Below are 16,802 nucleotides of genomic sequence, written 5' to 3'. Positions count from 1 at the left end.
ACACAGTAAAGGAGCCACTCACTGACCCCAGTAAAATTAAGCCTCTTTTTTTGCCAGTCTGTGAAATGAAGCAAGCTTCAAATCGAGGCTTCGTGACCCATCTTGCCTGCAGCATGCTCCTCTTTTGCCTGATTTGTTTACGCCCATGTCGAGATGTCCAGTCTAGCCGTTTTTACGCCATGGCGGCATCAGACAGCAATCTGCTCTCTAATAGCACTGATTGTTTTTGGTGAGTTGTCAAATGCCACAGGAGAGCCACTAAGAATGCACTCTGCAAACTGGTAAAGCAAAAGTGTAATAATGAATTTCATATGTAAATAAGAACTGGATTACATGCACATTCAATTAAAGTTTTGCTTTTTACAGGTATTCATTAGTTTAACAAGTTGTATATGACATACAATATTGAATTGACACTTTAAGTACCAAAAATTTTTTCATGTTACACTCATTCAATGTGTGATTTACAGCTTATTTTTTTAAGGCTAAAAATTAAAACAACTTTTTATGGTTTTTTGTGTGCCATTTTTGGGGTGTTTATGAATGTGGAAGAGACCCGGCATCCTGTGATGAACTAATAACATCAAGAGATAATAAAGTAATATTTAGGTAAATTTAACCCTTTACACGTGGCCAGGACACTGTAATCAATTTTTGGCAAGGGAAATTATCATTTTTTGCCATTTTTGGGGTGTTTATGATGACACAGTAGACAGTATGAGTACAGTAACATCAACAGATAATACATAAAACCCTTATTTTGTCAATTTTAGCCTCCATGAAAATCTAAGCGATTCAATCACTTTTTGGCAAGTAAAATGCCATTTTAGTTGTCTACAATTAAATCATCAATAAAGAATTTAAAGATATTTTGAGGTGTTTCTTATAGGTAAATAGGAGGGTGTAGTCACTATTTGGCAAGTGACAATCTTAATTGTCTGTGCTGAAGTGCTTTTATCTTGTTACTTTTAAATAGAGCAACGTAATGTATAGATAGTAACCTACACAGTGTCATTGTAAAGCCAAAGTTTGATCAGTTTAAATACTATTTTTCAAGTAAAAATGTGCCCCGAACTAGTTAACTGTGGCTCTATGTCAAGTGGACTAAAGAAAGGAAGGGGAAAAAATCAAATAGCTGGAGAATTGTTTATTTTCATTTATACAACGTTTGACTTTACATTCAATACAGTGTGCCATTTTACACTGATTATTTTCAAGGCTGTAACATAAAGAAAGCCAGTTCTTACCACAAACAATCGCAAATATTGCAAAAATGATTAATATATCCTCATTGTGAACGTTTAAGACAAATAGCAACACTTAAAACAACTTTCGAACTGGAAAAACTAATATCCGCGATAAACATCTGTTTAAGTAACGGAAGAGGTTATCTCTGCTTTCTCAATGTCCATGTTGCTAGATATGCTGAGTTTTAAGGCATTTCGTCTAGAAATGCAATCACCCTAACCGTGCGCGATCCCGCGGTGGCTAATCAGTTTTTGGCAGCCAGTCGATTTATGGCACAACACCGGTCAGAGCTTGGCAGTAACTCCCCATGTGATCATGACATGTCCGTCTGTTGTGCCAAGGCGCAATCACCATTTATAAGACAGACAGCTACAGCAATATTACCACCAAGTGAGACAGAACGAATGCTGCAAAACTTGTGCAATGCCATGCCGGCATGGCGTGTTTATAAGACACATTGTTGTGGTAATATTACGCCGAGGAATAAAGGCAAAGAGCCAGGTTAGTAATTTTGGTGTCGTAATTTATTCAGACCTGAGCTTCACTGGTCACATTAGGGCTATAACTAATTCAGCGTATTTATCATCTTCATCAAATAGCACGATTCAGAGGTCCAGACAGGACCTAGAGAAACTCATTCACGTGTTCATCTACAACTGGCTGGACTATTACAACGGTCTTTTGATTTGTCTTCCCAAAAAAGCTGCGAACAGCAGCTTATTCAGAATGTTGCTGCTAGAGTCTTAACAAGAACCAAGAGAACCGAACACATCACTCCTGTTCTTAAATCTCCACACTGGTTACCAGTGAACTACAGATTTGTTTTCTAAGTGCTTCTACTAGTTTATAAATCACTCAGTGATATAGGACCAAAATACATGTTGGATCTCCTTCAAGTATATACGTCCAGCAGGGCTCGGAGACCCTTAGAAAACAGTCAGTAGAACTCCAGTAAATTTCCCTCCTCTGAATAATCTCTGAAGATTAGCAACATGGGGGTCACACATGAGCTGAAAACAAAGATTGTTCACCTTCAAGGTTTAGGGGAAGGATCCAGAAAGCTCCCTGTTTCCACAGTTAAGAACATATGGAGGAAATGGAAGACCACCGGCACAGTTCAGGTTAAGGCTCCAAGTGGCAGAGCATGAAAACTCTCAGATAAACAGAAGTGAAGAATGGTGAGAAGAGTCAGAGTCAACCACAGACCAGCAGCAAAGACCTACAACATGATCTTGCTGCAGATGGAGTCACTGTGCATCACTCAACTATTCAGCGCACTTTACACAAGGAGATGCTGTATTGCAGGCATTCTGAACCACCTGTCTACGGTTCAGGGAGGTTTTCCTCAGACAAGTGAAAAGAGAGTTGCAGTAGTCTAAGTGTGAGGAGACGAAGAACAGTCTCAAGTTCAGAGTGGGACTGTATAGGACTCAGCTGATGATTGGTTTAATGGTGTCTGTGGTGGTTCTTGTCCCACTTAAGTACCACTTGAGTCTGGCTTAATCGCCTATTGTTTCTGACCATGTCCATCCCTTTATGACCACATGGACCCATCTTCTGGTGACTACTTTCAGCAGGATGCTGTGACAAATCATCTGTGGTTTCTACATAGAACATGACCATGACTTCACTGGACTCCAGAAGTCCAGTCCAGAACCTTTAGGAGTTAGTGGAAAAGGAGGTTTTCATCATTGATGGAGATGTTCCTGGTATGTTGTCATGGATTTTATCAATACTGTAACAATTACATTTACATATTATTTAATGAACCATAAAATATGAGATTCCATAGGAACTCATCATCGTCGTCTTCCTCCGCTTATCTGGGTCCGGGTCGCGGGGGCAGCATCCCAACTAGGGAGCTCCAGACCGTTCTCTCCCCGGCCTTGTCCACCAGCTCCTCCGGCAGGACCCCAAGGCGTTCCCAGACCAGATTGGAGATGTAACCTCTCCAACGTGTCCTGGGTCGACCTGGGGGCCTCCTGCTGGCAGGACATGCCCGAAACACCTCCCCGGGGAGGCGTCCAGGAGGCATCCTGACCAGATGCCCAAACCACCTCAACTGACTCCTTTCGATCCGGAGGAGCAGGGGTTCTACTTCGAGTCCCTCCCAAATGTCCGAGCTCCTCACCCTATCTCTAAGGCTGAGCCCGGCCACCCTACGGAGGAAACTCATTTCGGCCGCTTGTATCCGCGATCTCGTTCTTTCGGTCATTACCCAAAGCTCATGACCATAGGTGAGGATTGGGACGTAGATCGACCGGTAAATCGAGAGCCTGGCTTTCTGGCTCAGCTCCCTCTTCACCACGACAGATCAGCTCAGCGTCCGCATCACTGCAGACGCCGAACCAATCCGCCTGTCGATCTCCCGATCCCTCCTACCCTCACTCGTGAACAAGACCCTGAGATACTTAAAGAGCAAGTCACCCCCTACATGAAACTTACTTCACTCCCACTCCATGTTTGAAAAATGCAACAAATGCTGTTGCTTGGCAGACCGAGAGGGCGGAGCCGCTAACAAATATACACACACACACACACACACACACACACACACACACACACACACACACACACAGGCTCACAATGGCATTATGACATCATAATATACCAGATAACATCATAGCATACCTCTTAACCAATAGCGGTGGCAGATTTAAATTAAAATACAGAGCAGAATTTTTCCCTGACAACGGCGCAACACTGACAGTTTTAGGCAGAATATTTGAATTTTAACCAAGATGCACTGAACTGCCAAATTATTGACTACGCGTGTCTACAGCACAATTAGACACTCGTTTATATTGTTAATCCGCAAAAACAACATGTGATTTGGGGGTGACTTGCTCTTTAAACTCCTCCACTTGAGGTAGGACCTCTCCCCCGACCAGGAGTTGGCAAGCCACCCTTTTCCGGTCGAGAACCATGGTCTCAGATTTGGAGGTGCTGATCCTCATCCCAGCCGCTTCACACTCGGCCGCGAACCTACCCAGCAAGAGCTGAAGGTCAGAGCTGGACGAAGCTAGGAGGACCACATCATCCGCAAAAAGCAGAGACGAGATTCTCCTGCCACCAAACTCGACACACTCCACACCACGGCTGCGCCTGGAAATTTTGTCCATAAAGGTAATGAACAGAACCTGTGACAATAGGTGATAGGAACTATGAAATTAATTATATGGATCTTTGGATAATTTAAACCAGAAGATTGGAACTTTTTATTGCAGGGATTATGTAACCACTTCGTATTAATTCAGAGACAAAAGAAAGAAAGTCAAGTTTTAAAAGTTTAAAGATTTATTACTAAACAAATGAAAAATAGACTAACTTTAAACACTAAATGTATGGTGTTATAAGGTGAAGGGAGACGGAGAATGGTGTAGTGTGGAATGTTGCTTAGAACCAGCAAATCCGGAGAAACGATTAGTTCTGATGGGAGTGAAGGTGATGTCTTCGTGCTAAGCTTTGATTTGGAGATTCATAACACACATTGAGACGCCATTCTGCCGTCCTACGTGCCCTTTCGGAAGTCCCCGTTAGATCAGGAATGTCGAGGTCCAGCTTGACCTCCTCTGGAACCGAAGCCGGTAGGAAAAGCAGCGGTTGCCGACCAAACCAGTCTTGAGATACTTCCGGGTCACGACAGTTTTATTGGCATCTAGCAAGACCCCAAAAGGGAGTCGTGATGGTTCAGCTTTTATTCTGAAAGGAACCGTTGCAGCAGGTGGAACAGCAACAGATTTTATCCAGCTTGTCGTTAGGTTCTTTCAGCTGAAGAGGAAAGTTACGGATTGGTCACTCCGACAACTTCTCTAGAACGCTCTGAACTCGAGTTTAAGATGGCGTGGGCATAGTTTTATAATTTGAGAGAGAGAGAGAGAGAGAGAGAGTGGGTGAGTGTGTGTGTGTGTGTGTGTGTGTGTGTGTGTGTGTGTGTGTGTGTGTGTGTGTGTGTGTGTGTGTGTGTGTGTGAATGCTTTCAGGACATTCAGCCAGCAGATCTGTTAATAGGATCAAAGTAATGAAATATGAGATTTCCATAACATATGTCATTATGGAGCAGAACCTCTGAGGAACATGTACAACACCTGGCTGGATCTAGAACAAAAAGAATAAAGGTTGTTTTGAAGGCCAAATGAGGTCAAACCAGGTTTTAGCAGTTGTTACTAACAAAACAGGCTAAACCTCCACTTCTTTTCTTTAAAGGTGCATTATGTAGAAATGAAGTAAAAATGACATCCTGTGGTAAAATGTGGTTACTGAAACCACTTTAAACAACTCTGGAGTTTTTTGCCGGCTGTCATCAAATTACAATTACAGCGCTGAAGCATTAGCTCGCAGGAGACTCGACACCCCCACACTCACTGATGGTTAACAGTAGTTACGTCCCTCCTTCCTTTGTTTGGAAAGGAGAAAAACTGACAATCCAGCAGCCAGCTGGACATGAAATACGTTTCAGTAGAACCTTCCTGTAAAATTCTCACTATATTCTTACATACTGCACCTTTAAACTCAGATATGATGAGTGAATCCTTTACATAGATCAATTTGAACATGTGGAACTGAAAGAATGGGTTCAGTCTGAAACTTTCTCCAAGAAACAGGTCCAGACATGACTTGTTGGGCAAAGAACCAGATCATTTAAAAGAAAGTTTAATGAAAGGATGCAAACTTTTACATTCAGTGACTTGTTATATTTCATGTGTTCAACATAAATAAATGGCTGAAAAGGTCTGGCTGTTGGCCGAACTGGAATGCACAAAAAGGTATTAAGTGAACCTTTAATTTTCTTAACATTCTGAAACACTTTGCTCTTTTCAGCAGGAAGTGGTGAAGCTGCAGGAAACGACATTATGCTCAGTCAGTTTTCATCCAGACACCATGAAGCTCCGGTCCATCTGTCTGCTGCTCGGTGAGTCCAGCAAGAACCTCGGATGTTTGGTTTATGTGCCGAACTGGAATTAGAATAATCTGACATTTTACAATACTAATATAAAAACAACTAAAGGGACATTTGGATTGTAAAACTGTTGGAAAATCAAAAACTGCATTCCATTTCAAAAACCTAACAGTTTAAACAATTCAGAGGAATGAAATGGAAATCAATCCTGTTTAATAAAACCGTTTATCTTATGGATAAATTATCTGTTGGTGGGGAGTTTCAGCTATTTTAGAAAACAAATGGTGTCTGAATGTGCCTGAAGATCAGGAGAAACAATAATAACTTCATAACCTTACACAATGATCAAAAGTCTTCACACATTCTGCTGTTTTTCTGTTGTTTTTAGTTCTCTAAGATGAAGCTTGATGGTCAGTCCCAGCTGAAGTGTGCTCTTAATATAACAGTGACAAATCAAGTCGTCATCTCTTATGTTACAGGTGTGTCTATCCAACTGCTGTCAGGAAGACATGTTTCTGCAGGTAAAATGATCAACGTTTTCATATGCAGCGTTGATAATCTACATAACTAGAATTTAAGCTGTTGCTATTCAGCTTTGTTAAATTCTGAGAAAGATCAAACGAGATGGTAATAAAACTTATATTATATTATATATATCCACAGATATTTATATAATCGAAAGAAGTTCATACACCGACTGGCTTGGTCAGTCGGTGTATGAACTTTCAATCAAAAGATTAATATTTAATTTAAGAGATTTAAATTCATAGCAAAAGTTTATTTATTAATTCAGAAGACCTAAAGAGATCTTTGCTCGTTCAGTGACCAAATATACACCACTCTGTGTTTTATTCCAAAAAGAGTCAGGTTTAAAAAGTCAAGAATTTATTACTAACAATTTAAAGATGACAATTTAAAAGACAATTTATAAAAGCTTTGGTATTAAACTTGGTATTGAAGCAATCTGTGTCTGGATGAAACTAAAAATGAAGTGTGTGTGTTTGGATGTGTGAATGTAGGTCTCTGAAGGTTTTTATCTTAGAGAGAGAAAAACGCGTTCTCGGTGGTAGAATTTGGTTTGCAGCTAAGCTAAATTATTTCTTAAAAGAGCAGGCATTCAGACGCAATCTGTGTTCTACCTCACCGTTCAGACGACCCTCTGTTCGAATCCGGAGGTCAAGGGAGGACGTTGATCGGCCTCTGTGTACTCGGTCCGGTAGGGTAGACCAGTGGCACCGACTCTCTGGTCCTAGAGTTGCCGCGGGCACACAGGAGGATGGTTTGCGTCTTAAAATTAACTCTGAAGGAGTTTTGCGTCAGCTTGTGTTGCAGATGGCGTTTCTGTTGAAGCAATTCTATCGGCGTGACAGAAAAGCTTTAGTAGAGGTTTCGAGTGGCCGACCCGATCCTCTGGACTCTCGTTCCCACTGAGAGAATTTTGGTGAGCTCAAGAACTGAACGTGAACTGAGGAGTTTAGGTTTTAAGAGACGGCCGGTAATCTTATTCTAACGAATTAGATTTTTACATGTTAGAGAGTAGGACTTAACATACCTCAGAACACGCCCTCCCAGAGATAGAAAGCTCTGGTGTTATGGGACAAAGACATGCGAATGCAGTTGCCTTTAACCTGATTTCTGTGTCCTGCATGGTGTGTATAAGTGCACATGATCTTCTTGTCACTGTTAAACATGACTGATTATCATAAATAATAATTATTATTAACCAAAGAATAATAATTCATTTCTGTAATTAAATACATTTATAATGAACCTTGATGATTATTTATGAACCTTGTAATAGACAGTGAAAAGAGTTTATTAAAAATGATTCTTTTAAATCTTGAAGTGTCCTTCGTCTTGCGGATGGAACAGCAGTCAGATTAAAGAAGGTTTACAGCAGACTTTGCTTCTCCTGTGATGGATAATCTGTAGATAGAATTACAGCCAGGACAGCTTGACCCAGCTGAGGAAGTGTGACCTTTGGGTCACAAATGAGGCCATTCATGTCGCTACACATATAAACTTGGAACAAAAAAGGAGGACATTTTACCTGGAAAACAATGGAAAAATGAAACAAATGTAAAGTAAAAAGTATTGGACCAAGCACAGAACCATGAGGAACTCCATGACTAATTCAAAATCAGATAAATTAGATAAGATGAATATGATATCTCATGTTTCAGTTTTTGGATTAGGATACTGGGTCAAAAAAAGCATTGAGCTTTCAGAACCTGTTTAGAGACCAGTTCTGTCAGCGTCTGTGATAAATGAGTCATTTCCACCGAGGGCGAGCTCTAACTCCTGACTGAAACTCTTCTAACTGATCGTTTCTGTTAGAAAATATAGCACCAACCCTTGTGGGATCAGCTGATCAACACATTTCAGAACTTCTGGACATTTCAAAACATTTTAGCTTCAAAAGAATGCAAAATATTGAGAGCTACTTACAGTTGTGGTCAGAAGTTTACATACACTTGTAAAAAATATAATATAATGGCTCTACTGAGTGTCCCGTTATTTCTAAAACTCTGATTTTTCTCTGATAGAGTGATTGGAACAGATACTTCTTTGTCACAAAAAACATTCATGAAGTTTGTTTCTTTAATGTCTTTATTATGGGTTAACAGAGAAAAGTGATCACATATGCTGGGTCACAAATATACATACAGATGTGCTAATATTTGGTTACATGTCCCTTAGCCATTTTCACTTCAATTAGGCGCTTTTGGTAGCCATCCACAAGCTTCTGGCAAGCTTCTGGTTGAATCTTTGACCACTCCTCTTGACAGAATTGGTGAAGGTCAGTTAAATTTGATGGCTTTCTGACATGGACTTGTTCCTTCAGCACTGTCCACATGTTTTCAATGGGGTTTAAGTCAGGACTTTGGGAAGGCCATTCTAAAACCCTTATTCTAGCCTGATTTAGCCATTCCTTTACCACTTTTGATGTGTGTTTGGGGTCATTGTCCTGTTGGAACACCCAACTGTGCCCAAGACCCAACCTTCGTGCTGATGATTTGAGGTTATGTTGAAGAATGTGAAGGTAATCCTCCTTCTTCATTATCCCATTTACTCTCTGTAAAGCACCAGTTCCATTGGCAGCAAAACAGCCCCACAGCATAATATTCCCACCACCATGCTTGACTGTAGGCATGGTGTTCTTGGGGTTAAAGGCCTCGCCTTTTCTCCTCCAAACATATTGCTGGGTATTGTGGCCAAAAAGCTCGATTTTTGTTTCTTCTGACCACAGAACTTTCCTCCAGAAGGTCTTATCTTTGTCCATGTGATCAGCAGCAAACTTCAGTCGAGCCTTAAGGTGCCGCTTTTGGAGCAAGGGCTTCCTTCTTGCATGGCAGCCTCTCAGTCCATGGAGATGCAAAACACGTTTGACTGTGGACAATGACACCTGTGTTCCAGCAGCTTCTAATTCTTGGCAGATCTGCTTTTTGGTGATTCTTGGTTCACTCTTTACCCTCCTGACCAATTTTCTCTCAGCAGCAGGTGATAGCTTGCGTTTTCTTCCTGATCTTGGCAGTGATGAAACAGTGCCATGCACCTTATACTTACAAACAATTGTTGCACTGTTGCTCTTGGGACCTGCAGCTGCTTTGAAATGGCCCCAAGTGACTTTCCTGACTTGTTCAAGTCAATAATTCGCTTTTTCAGATCCATGCTGAGCTCCTTTGACTTTCCCATTGTAGCGTTTGTGGGCGTTTGTATCCAATGAGCCCTATTTACCTGGCCTAAGAGAAGTCACCCGCTGTAGTCACTCATAATCACTCACAAGAAGTTAAGAGGCCATGCTATGAAGCTCAGTTCACTGACACGTTTCTAAGTCACCAAAATTGCTAGTTCATGTTGCTGTATGTATATTTGTGACCCAGCAAATGTGATCACTTTTCTCTGTAAACCCATAACAAAGACATTAAAGAACCAAACTTCATGAATGTTTTTTGTGACAAAGAAGTATCTGTTCCAATCACTCTATCAGAGAAAAATCAGAGTTTTAGAAATAACGGGAAACTCAGTAGAGCCATTATATTATATTTCTTACAAGTGTATGTAAACTTCTGACCACAACTGTATATGCAACAACTTCTCCTTCTCCAGTGTCTCTGAACGTGAGTCCAAACCTTCAGCAGTTCTTCAGTGGACAGTCGGTGTCTCTGAGTTGTCTCGGACAGGGACAAGAACCTGGATGGACCAGGAGGATGTCCAAAGGAAGACAGACTGAGCAATGTGGAGCAGCTGGTTCAGATTTTGGTGTTTTTAATGAGTCCTCTTGTGTTCTGGACCTCTTGTCTTCCTACACTGGAGTTTACTGGTGTGAAACCAGTTCAGGACAGAAGAGCGAGCAGATCAACATCACTGTAACCCGTAAAGAAGGTACCAGGTCTGGTTCTGATGGATGTTCTGTGGTTGAGCTGTTTTCATATTTATGTGTTCATGTTTCTGATCAGACAGTGTTTTGATTCTGGAGATCCCTGCACTTCCTGTGAGCACAGGAAGTGACATCACTCTGCGTTGTCGACACAAAGATGGCTCTCTCCATGCAGCCTACTTTTACAAAAACAATGACATCATTGGGAATGCTGTCAAAACTCTAAGCACAGCCATTCACGGAGCCCAGCCGTCAGATGAAGGGTTCTACTCGTGTTCGACTGATAAGTCTGGATCGTCTCCTCAGAGCTTCCTGAGAGTCAAAGGTCAAGCTGTGTTCTACTTCCTGTTAAACATGTTAACTCAACTGCTGCTGAAGAAGCTCCTGTTTTCTTTCCTACAGATCCTCCTGTGCCTCACACCATCACAACCTCCCCTCCATCAGCCTCTGCTACTCCTCTTCCTTCGGATATTCCTCCTCCTATCTCTGTTCTGCATCTCCTCTGCCACCTGCTGGCCATCTGTCCATACTGCGTCTGCAGCATCCTGTTGCTGTCAATCTGCTGTAGAATGAACTCAGGCAGGTACACACACACACACACACACACACACAAAGAGGCTAATTTCAACACACCATGACCTCTGGTAACTCCACAGGAAGCTGGCCTGCCGTCTCCATGGAGACCACCCATCTCGACGAAGAGCGTGGTGATGTCACTGCGGGCATCACCACCGAGCACAACTTCTGAAGGCAGCTGATTCTGACTGATGTTACTTTTTATAACAATTCTGTAAACCGTTGAATTTCAATCAATCAATCAATCAATTCAAAGATTCTTTATTAATCCCAGAGGGAAATGAGAGTTTCAGTACACACAATTCATAGATCAGACATACATGGGCAAGACACACGACAAGAATTGGTGACTGTGGTCATTCGCAACCCTGAGTCGCGCTACCTCAATGCAGATAAGAGGGTTACATGAGGATTGGTTCAGGTGGAGGGAAACAAAGGCACTTCAGAGTTACCCTCCACCAGGAGGGCAGCTTTGCTCTGCAAAAAAACACCTCAGACAGAAATGCAACAGACTTCAGACATCACAACATAAGTGTCCACTAGGTGGGGTGGTGGGTTGGGACTATCCCCACTTCAGTTCCTGCAGCCACGATAAGCAGCGCATGTCACCTCAGTGTGGATAGGGGGAGGAGCATTGAGGGTTGGAGGGTTGCAGTGACCCTGGAACGTTTCAGCAGCCTTCCCGCAGTCCCGCCTAGGCTGGGAAAGGAGACAGAGTTGAGTTGCCATAGCGACGGCACATTCCACATATCTTCTGAGCGGGAGTTTTCGTTGGAGCCTTGCAGGCTCAAGGGCGCCAGATTCCGTTTAGAAATTGTTTTGGGGCCAGACAGAGATAATTTCCTCTCTGTCTTACAGTTTGTTCGTCCTCAACCTCTCAAAATCCCAATAATGGACATTAAACTATCCCAATCCGTGCTGATTCGTCCACTCTCTCCTTGATGGCATCCATCTTTTGTGCCAATGAATGAATCTCTGCCAAAGTTCCAAGCTTACGATTCATCTCAACAGTTATGTGAGTCTGTGAATTCACAGCGCGGTGCAATCCGTCTCTGAGCTCCGGGAGCAGGCCAATATTCCTCGACAGCTCGTTAATTTTCCGGTAAGCCTCCAAGGCCAATGAGCAAGAAACCTGACACCAACACCACGAATATCCACACGTCTTCAGAGTCCTCCACAGACAGCTGAGATAAACAAATCAAGTTCCACTGTTTCCAGGAGTCCATGATGTGTCCAAACTGGGTCTGTCCCGGCAGGGCATCCGGGAGCCCCTTCTCCCGTTCTCATCGTTGAAAAAATTTTATCAATCGCATTGAGAGACCAACTGAAGTGATCCATTTTAGTGAATTTCAGTTTCCAGTGTCCAGAAAAATGCAGAAGCAGCCGTGCACCCAGCACACAGAGACAGACAAAGGGCCTCAAGGATAAGATATGGAGGAGAGGAGGAAAAAGGCGTCTGCACCCTCCAAGAGCCGGAAGAAGAATGGGACAAATTCCATGCTGTCGGTCTTTTTTAAAACACAGAAACGGTTCCGTTACCTGTTTTTTCGCTACGTTTCGTCCGCGGCTGCAGACTTCCTCGGGAAGTCAACTGGCTGGTACATGTAACCATTAACTCAGTGTCGTGCCCATCAAAATAAATATTTGATTATTTTTTATTAATATGTTGCTTTCAACGGAAATACTCTACCTTCATTCTGCACACCTCTAAGCTTGTTATGAAATTGTTTCATATTCAGCCTTTAACCACGATAGATCAATTATACCCACACTAGTTTGGTATGAACAACAATTGTTCCATATTCAGTCTTAAAATTTGCCCGCAGGAGAGTGAAAGTCTCAGTGACCTGATCAGATCAGGACTGTTTACATTTTAATGCTAAAACAAATTAGCATGATAAACAACACATCGCATTAAAGCCCCCCTCAACTTACCCATGCCCTATAAATATATAGTTTCTACCAGCGATGGAAAGAGTACTAAAATTTCCTACTTAAGTACAAGTACCAATACTTTGATGAATTTTTACCCAAGTATGAGCATGCGGACCATCAGCACCGGTTCCCCTCAGGGCTGTGTTCTCTCCCCCCTGCTCTTCTCCCTGTACACCAAGCCCCCACAATGCGGCTCAAAAACTGAGGCCAACCCGGAAATACCAAAACTTGCAGTTCCACACTCATCCACTAGGGGCTGGTGTCAGAAGCGAGCAAATCCTCATTGACTCCCATGTTAAAAATACCATTTTCACAGCAGAAATAAACATGTTTACAGCCTGGTTCCAAAACACGTTTTTGGTTTAAATGATCTAGTTTACACTCATGACAACTCTGAGGGGGGTGAATTTTTCCTCACTCTTCTGTTTAAGTGTATTAAAAGCCTAAAATTCTGTATAATTAATGAGCACCAGACCCACGTGACCACAGAGCTAACTCAGTGGAAAGGCCTCAGTAGAGCCTCTGTCTGGCCTGGAAACTGTTCCGGGATTTTGAGTCTCTGTGTTTGTGTATTCCTTTTTGGATATTTTTGGATATTTTTTGTGCAATTGTTAGACAAATGAATAAACATAAACATAAAATGACTTGCTGTGGCATTAATTGCACTAATAGAGCATCCAAGGAGTCTCCACTTCATTTTTTTCGGTAAGTAAAATTATATTTATGTATTTTAGGTCGCTGCCGAGCTGAGCTTAGATTTTAACATGTACTGTTTAACCATGAAATTTAAATGTAATAGGGTAAAACCCAGTGCATTTAACATAATGCTGCACTTTAGAAAATGGGTTGAAATATAACATGTTGGTGGAGCTGGGTTCCGACTATCGGCTTGTGGAGCTCTCGGGAGACCGATGTTTTCCACCCGTTCTCCCCTCCCCGCAGCTCGGCACATCTCTGTCTGATCGCGGCTTCTGTCTGCTGCGCGGGCTGCTGGCTTGTGGAGGTCTCGGAGACCTCTGTGTTCCACCCGGTTTTACCCAGCGGTCAGCCCAGCGTATCTCTGACTCAGAAGCTCTGGTGTTGTGCACAGTTATATATGTCGATGCTGTACACCAACAGCTGCACCTCCAACCACGAGTCTGTCAAGCTAATCAAGTTTGCAGACGACACCACCGTCAGTGGACTTATCTCAGACGGGTATGAGTCTGCCTACAGAATGGAGGTTGAACGGCTGGTGTCCTAGTGCAGCCACAACAGCCTGAGTCCTCATTTATCAACCGTACTTACGAACAGATCTGTGCGTAGGATCGATATTATGCATTGTGTGGTATTTACCAGTTTGTACATGTGCGTGAAAATGTTCCTAATTATAAGAACAGCTCTGACCATGTGTAGGAACAACATCTAGTGGTAGAACGGGGGAACCGCAGTAGTTAAGGCCTCAGTCATCCACACATGTTCCCCATCCACAAATTATTTTAGTCAATAAATAATTACAGTGTGTTGGTGGAAAAACGGCTTTTTCGCATAACTGGTGCTAAAACCAATAAAAGACTCTTGTGACCGATGGGAATCTGACATCATGGCAGTTCTGTGTTATTGGAGGATTTAACAGAGCATGCACTCTGGAGGGAACACGTTCTCCATGAGCGCACAGATCTCAAAGGAAATCCATCTGCTATAATTTGATTTGGGAGCAGATAAACCTTGCAAATCCGATCCCAGTTCATATTTTGTTTTACAATTACGAGAACCCCCCCCAGAACCTCCACTGCTCCCTGTTCATACACGACGCGTTGCCAAGGTAACTCCTCCTTCTTACCAACCCATTACTCCACGCATGGACGTAATTTTCACTTTAGAAGTGGGGAGGAGGGGGGGGGGGACACGGGGGGGTGTATCTTTACAGTATGCTCTAATGGGAAACAGGCTTCAGCACAAAAAGTTGTTTTCCGCTTGGCCATAGAGCTCAACCAGTGTCAATTTAATATAGCGTAATGTTGTCTTTGGACGGTAAAAAGTGCAGGGGTCAAAACTTGACTTTGGAAAAAGTGGGGGGGACATGCCCCCCCCCCCCCCAAATTACGTCCATGACTCCACGAAACATCATATCCATTCTTATATTTATTCCTGACGAGAACCTCTCCTCTGTCCCGACCGTGTTTATAACCTCTGCAAGTGGATGTCCCAATACAACTTTTTCACTTCCGATACGATACAGATATTGCAGCCTTCAGTATTGACCGTTACCGATATCAGTCTGATACAATATCAGCACAAATTATACCTACTTTTACTTATTTCATAGTGTGGAATGTATGTAAGGCTTGATCAAGTGATTTTACTCAATCGGAAAACAAGAGCCAATAACAGTAAGTATAAAAATATGACATTTTTTTCTTAACCATTGGTTGCAAAAATGTGAACCTTAACAGACTGCTTATATCTGAGATTTTTAATGCCGTCCGATATAATCTGATACACTGTTTTTGGGCCGATTTCGAATTACATCCGATGTCGATATCGGAACAGGACATCCCTACTTGGTTCTTTTGCGTTTTGGCAGCCAGTCAGTAGATCTTGCTGTCATTTAAGTTTTTCTTATTTTTCAGGGAAAGAAACGGAATCCCCTCAAGTACTGAGGAAGTAGCGTAACCAAATATGGTTAATTGAGGGTGTTTCTGTATGTAAATGACTGAGAACGAACACGAGCACTTAGGTGAGATTTATCATCAGACGATTGCAGAACATGCATTCAAGAGGTGACCGCATATTTCAGGATCAGGCTTTTGATATTTTGTACGAACGTTGTAAATTTCATTCGTAGAAGCAATACGTATAGGACAGTTTCTTCGAACATTTGATAAATGAGGACCCAGGCGCTAAATGCACAGAAGACAGCAGAGGTTGTCAGCTCCGTCATAAAAAAGGCCCAACAGAGGATGAACTTCCTGAGGCAGCTGAAGAAAGTCGACCTACCAGTATAGTCGATGAGGCAGCTCTACACCGCATTCACTGAGTCCATCACCTCTTCAATCACTGTGTGGTATGGAGCTACCATCAGGGATGTGAAGATGCTGCAGCATGTTGTACGCTCTGCTGAGATCATCGTCTTTCATAAGGGGTCTGTGGGCTGCACTTTGTCTGATCCCTCACCTAGAACACGTTTGCCATGGGTACCTGAGGCATAAAGGACACATTGGGACACTCAACCCCTTCCACCATTGTAGGGTGGCAGACTAGGGAGGGGAAGTAAACATCTGTTGAGTGTTGTAACATAAAATTGTTTGATAGTGTTGCTTTGGAAAGCCAAATCTCGTGGGTCCACCAGACCCATGAACACTGGCTGAGTTACAAAAAGACAACGCCACACAAGGGAAGAATAGTTAAACGAGTCCAGATCATATTTAGTAGGTGGAAGAACCAAATAAAGTTTTATTAAACTTTTATATGAATAATACGGATTTAAATCAAGGTCACAGATTTTTCTACCTATAAAAAATGATGATCAGCATGTTATTTACTAGATGAGGGTCTTTATTAAAGTCAGATGAGCAGGTAAAAGAGAGAAATTCATAATTAAAGTATTCATGCATTTTTTATTGAAAAAAAAAATCTAAATGTTGAATGTGAGGGACTACGGTCTGTCCCTAAAGGTGTGCACCAGCTGAATTGAATGAGTGTGATCATGTTTGTCTTAGGGTCTGTTTACTTTTCCAACTGATTTTCAGTCATTCACTTTTTTTAATCAGCTCACCTGTT

The 16,802-nt window shown here is 42.3% G+C and overlaps 1 protein-coding gene across 1 annotated transcript; it reads left to right on the top strand.

Moving 5' to 3' along the window:
- The first annotated feature begins 6,126 nt into the window (after nt 1–6,126).
- LOC107376811 (uncharacterized) lies at nt 6,127–13,732 on the top strand. Its single transcript, XM_054747352.2, has 6 exons — nt 6,127–6,160; nt 6,628–6,669; nt 10,259–10,534; nt 10,609–10,854; nt 10,932–11,112; nt 11,190–13,732. The coding sequence occupies exons 1-6, from the start codon at nt 6,130–6,132 to the stop codon at nt 11,275–11,277; spliced, it is 864 nt and encodes a 287-aa protein (XP_054603327.2). The 5' UTR covers nt 6,127–6,129; the 3' UTR covers nt 11,278–13,732.
- Nucleotides 13,733–16,802: the final 3,070 nt, after the last annotated feature.

Source organism: Nothobranchius furzeri, chromosome 2, assembly GCF_043380555.1.
Source record: "Nothobranchius furzeri strain GRZ-AD chromosome 2, NfurGRZ-RIMD1, whole genome shotgun sequence".
Lineage (NCBI taxonomy): Eukaryota > Metazoa > Chordata > Actinopteri > Cyprinodontiformes > Nothobranchiidae > Nothobranchius > Nothobranchius furzeri.
The sequence above is the reverse complement of the archived record's forward strand: the minus strand, read 5'-3'. Positions and strand labels throughout refer to the sequence as shown.

Bases quoted from the DNA above. Each gene is read 5' to 3' on its own strand.
- LOC107376811 (XM_054747352.2), top strand. From the start codon at position 6,130: ATGAAGCTCCGGTCCATCTGTCTGCTGCTCG. The intron at 6,670-10,258 runs GTAAAATGATCA...CTCCTTCTCCAG, and splicing joins AGGAAGACATGTTTCTGCAG to TGTCTCTGAACGTGAGTCCA. The intron at 10,535-10,608 runs GTACCAGGTCTG...GTTTCTGATCAG, and splicing joins CACTGTAACCCGTAAAGAAG to ACAGTGTTTTGATTCTGGAG.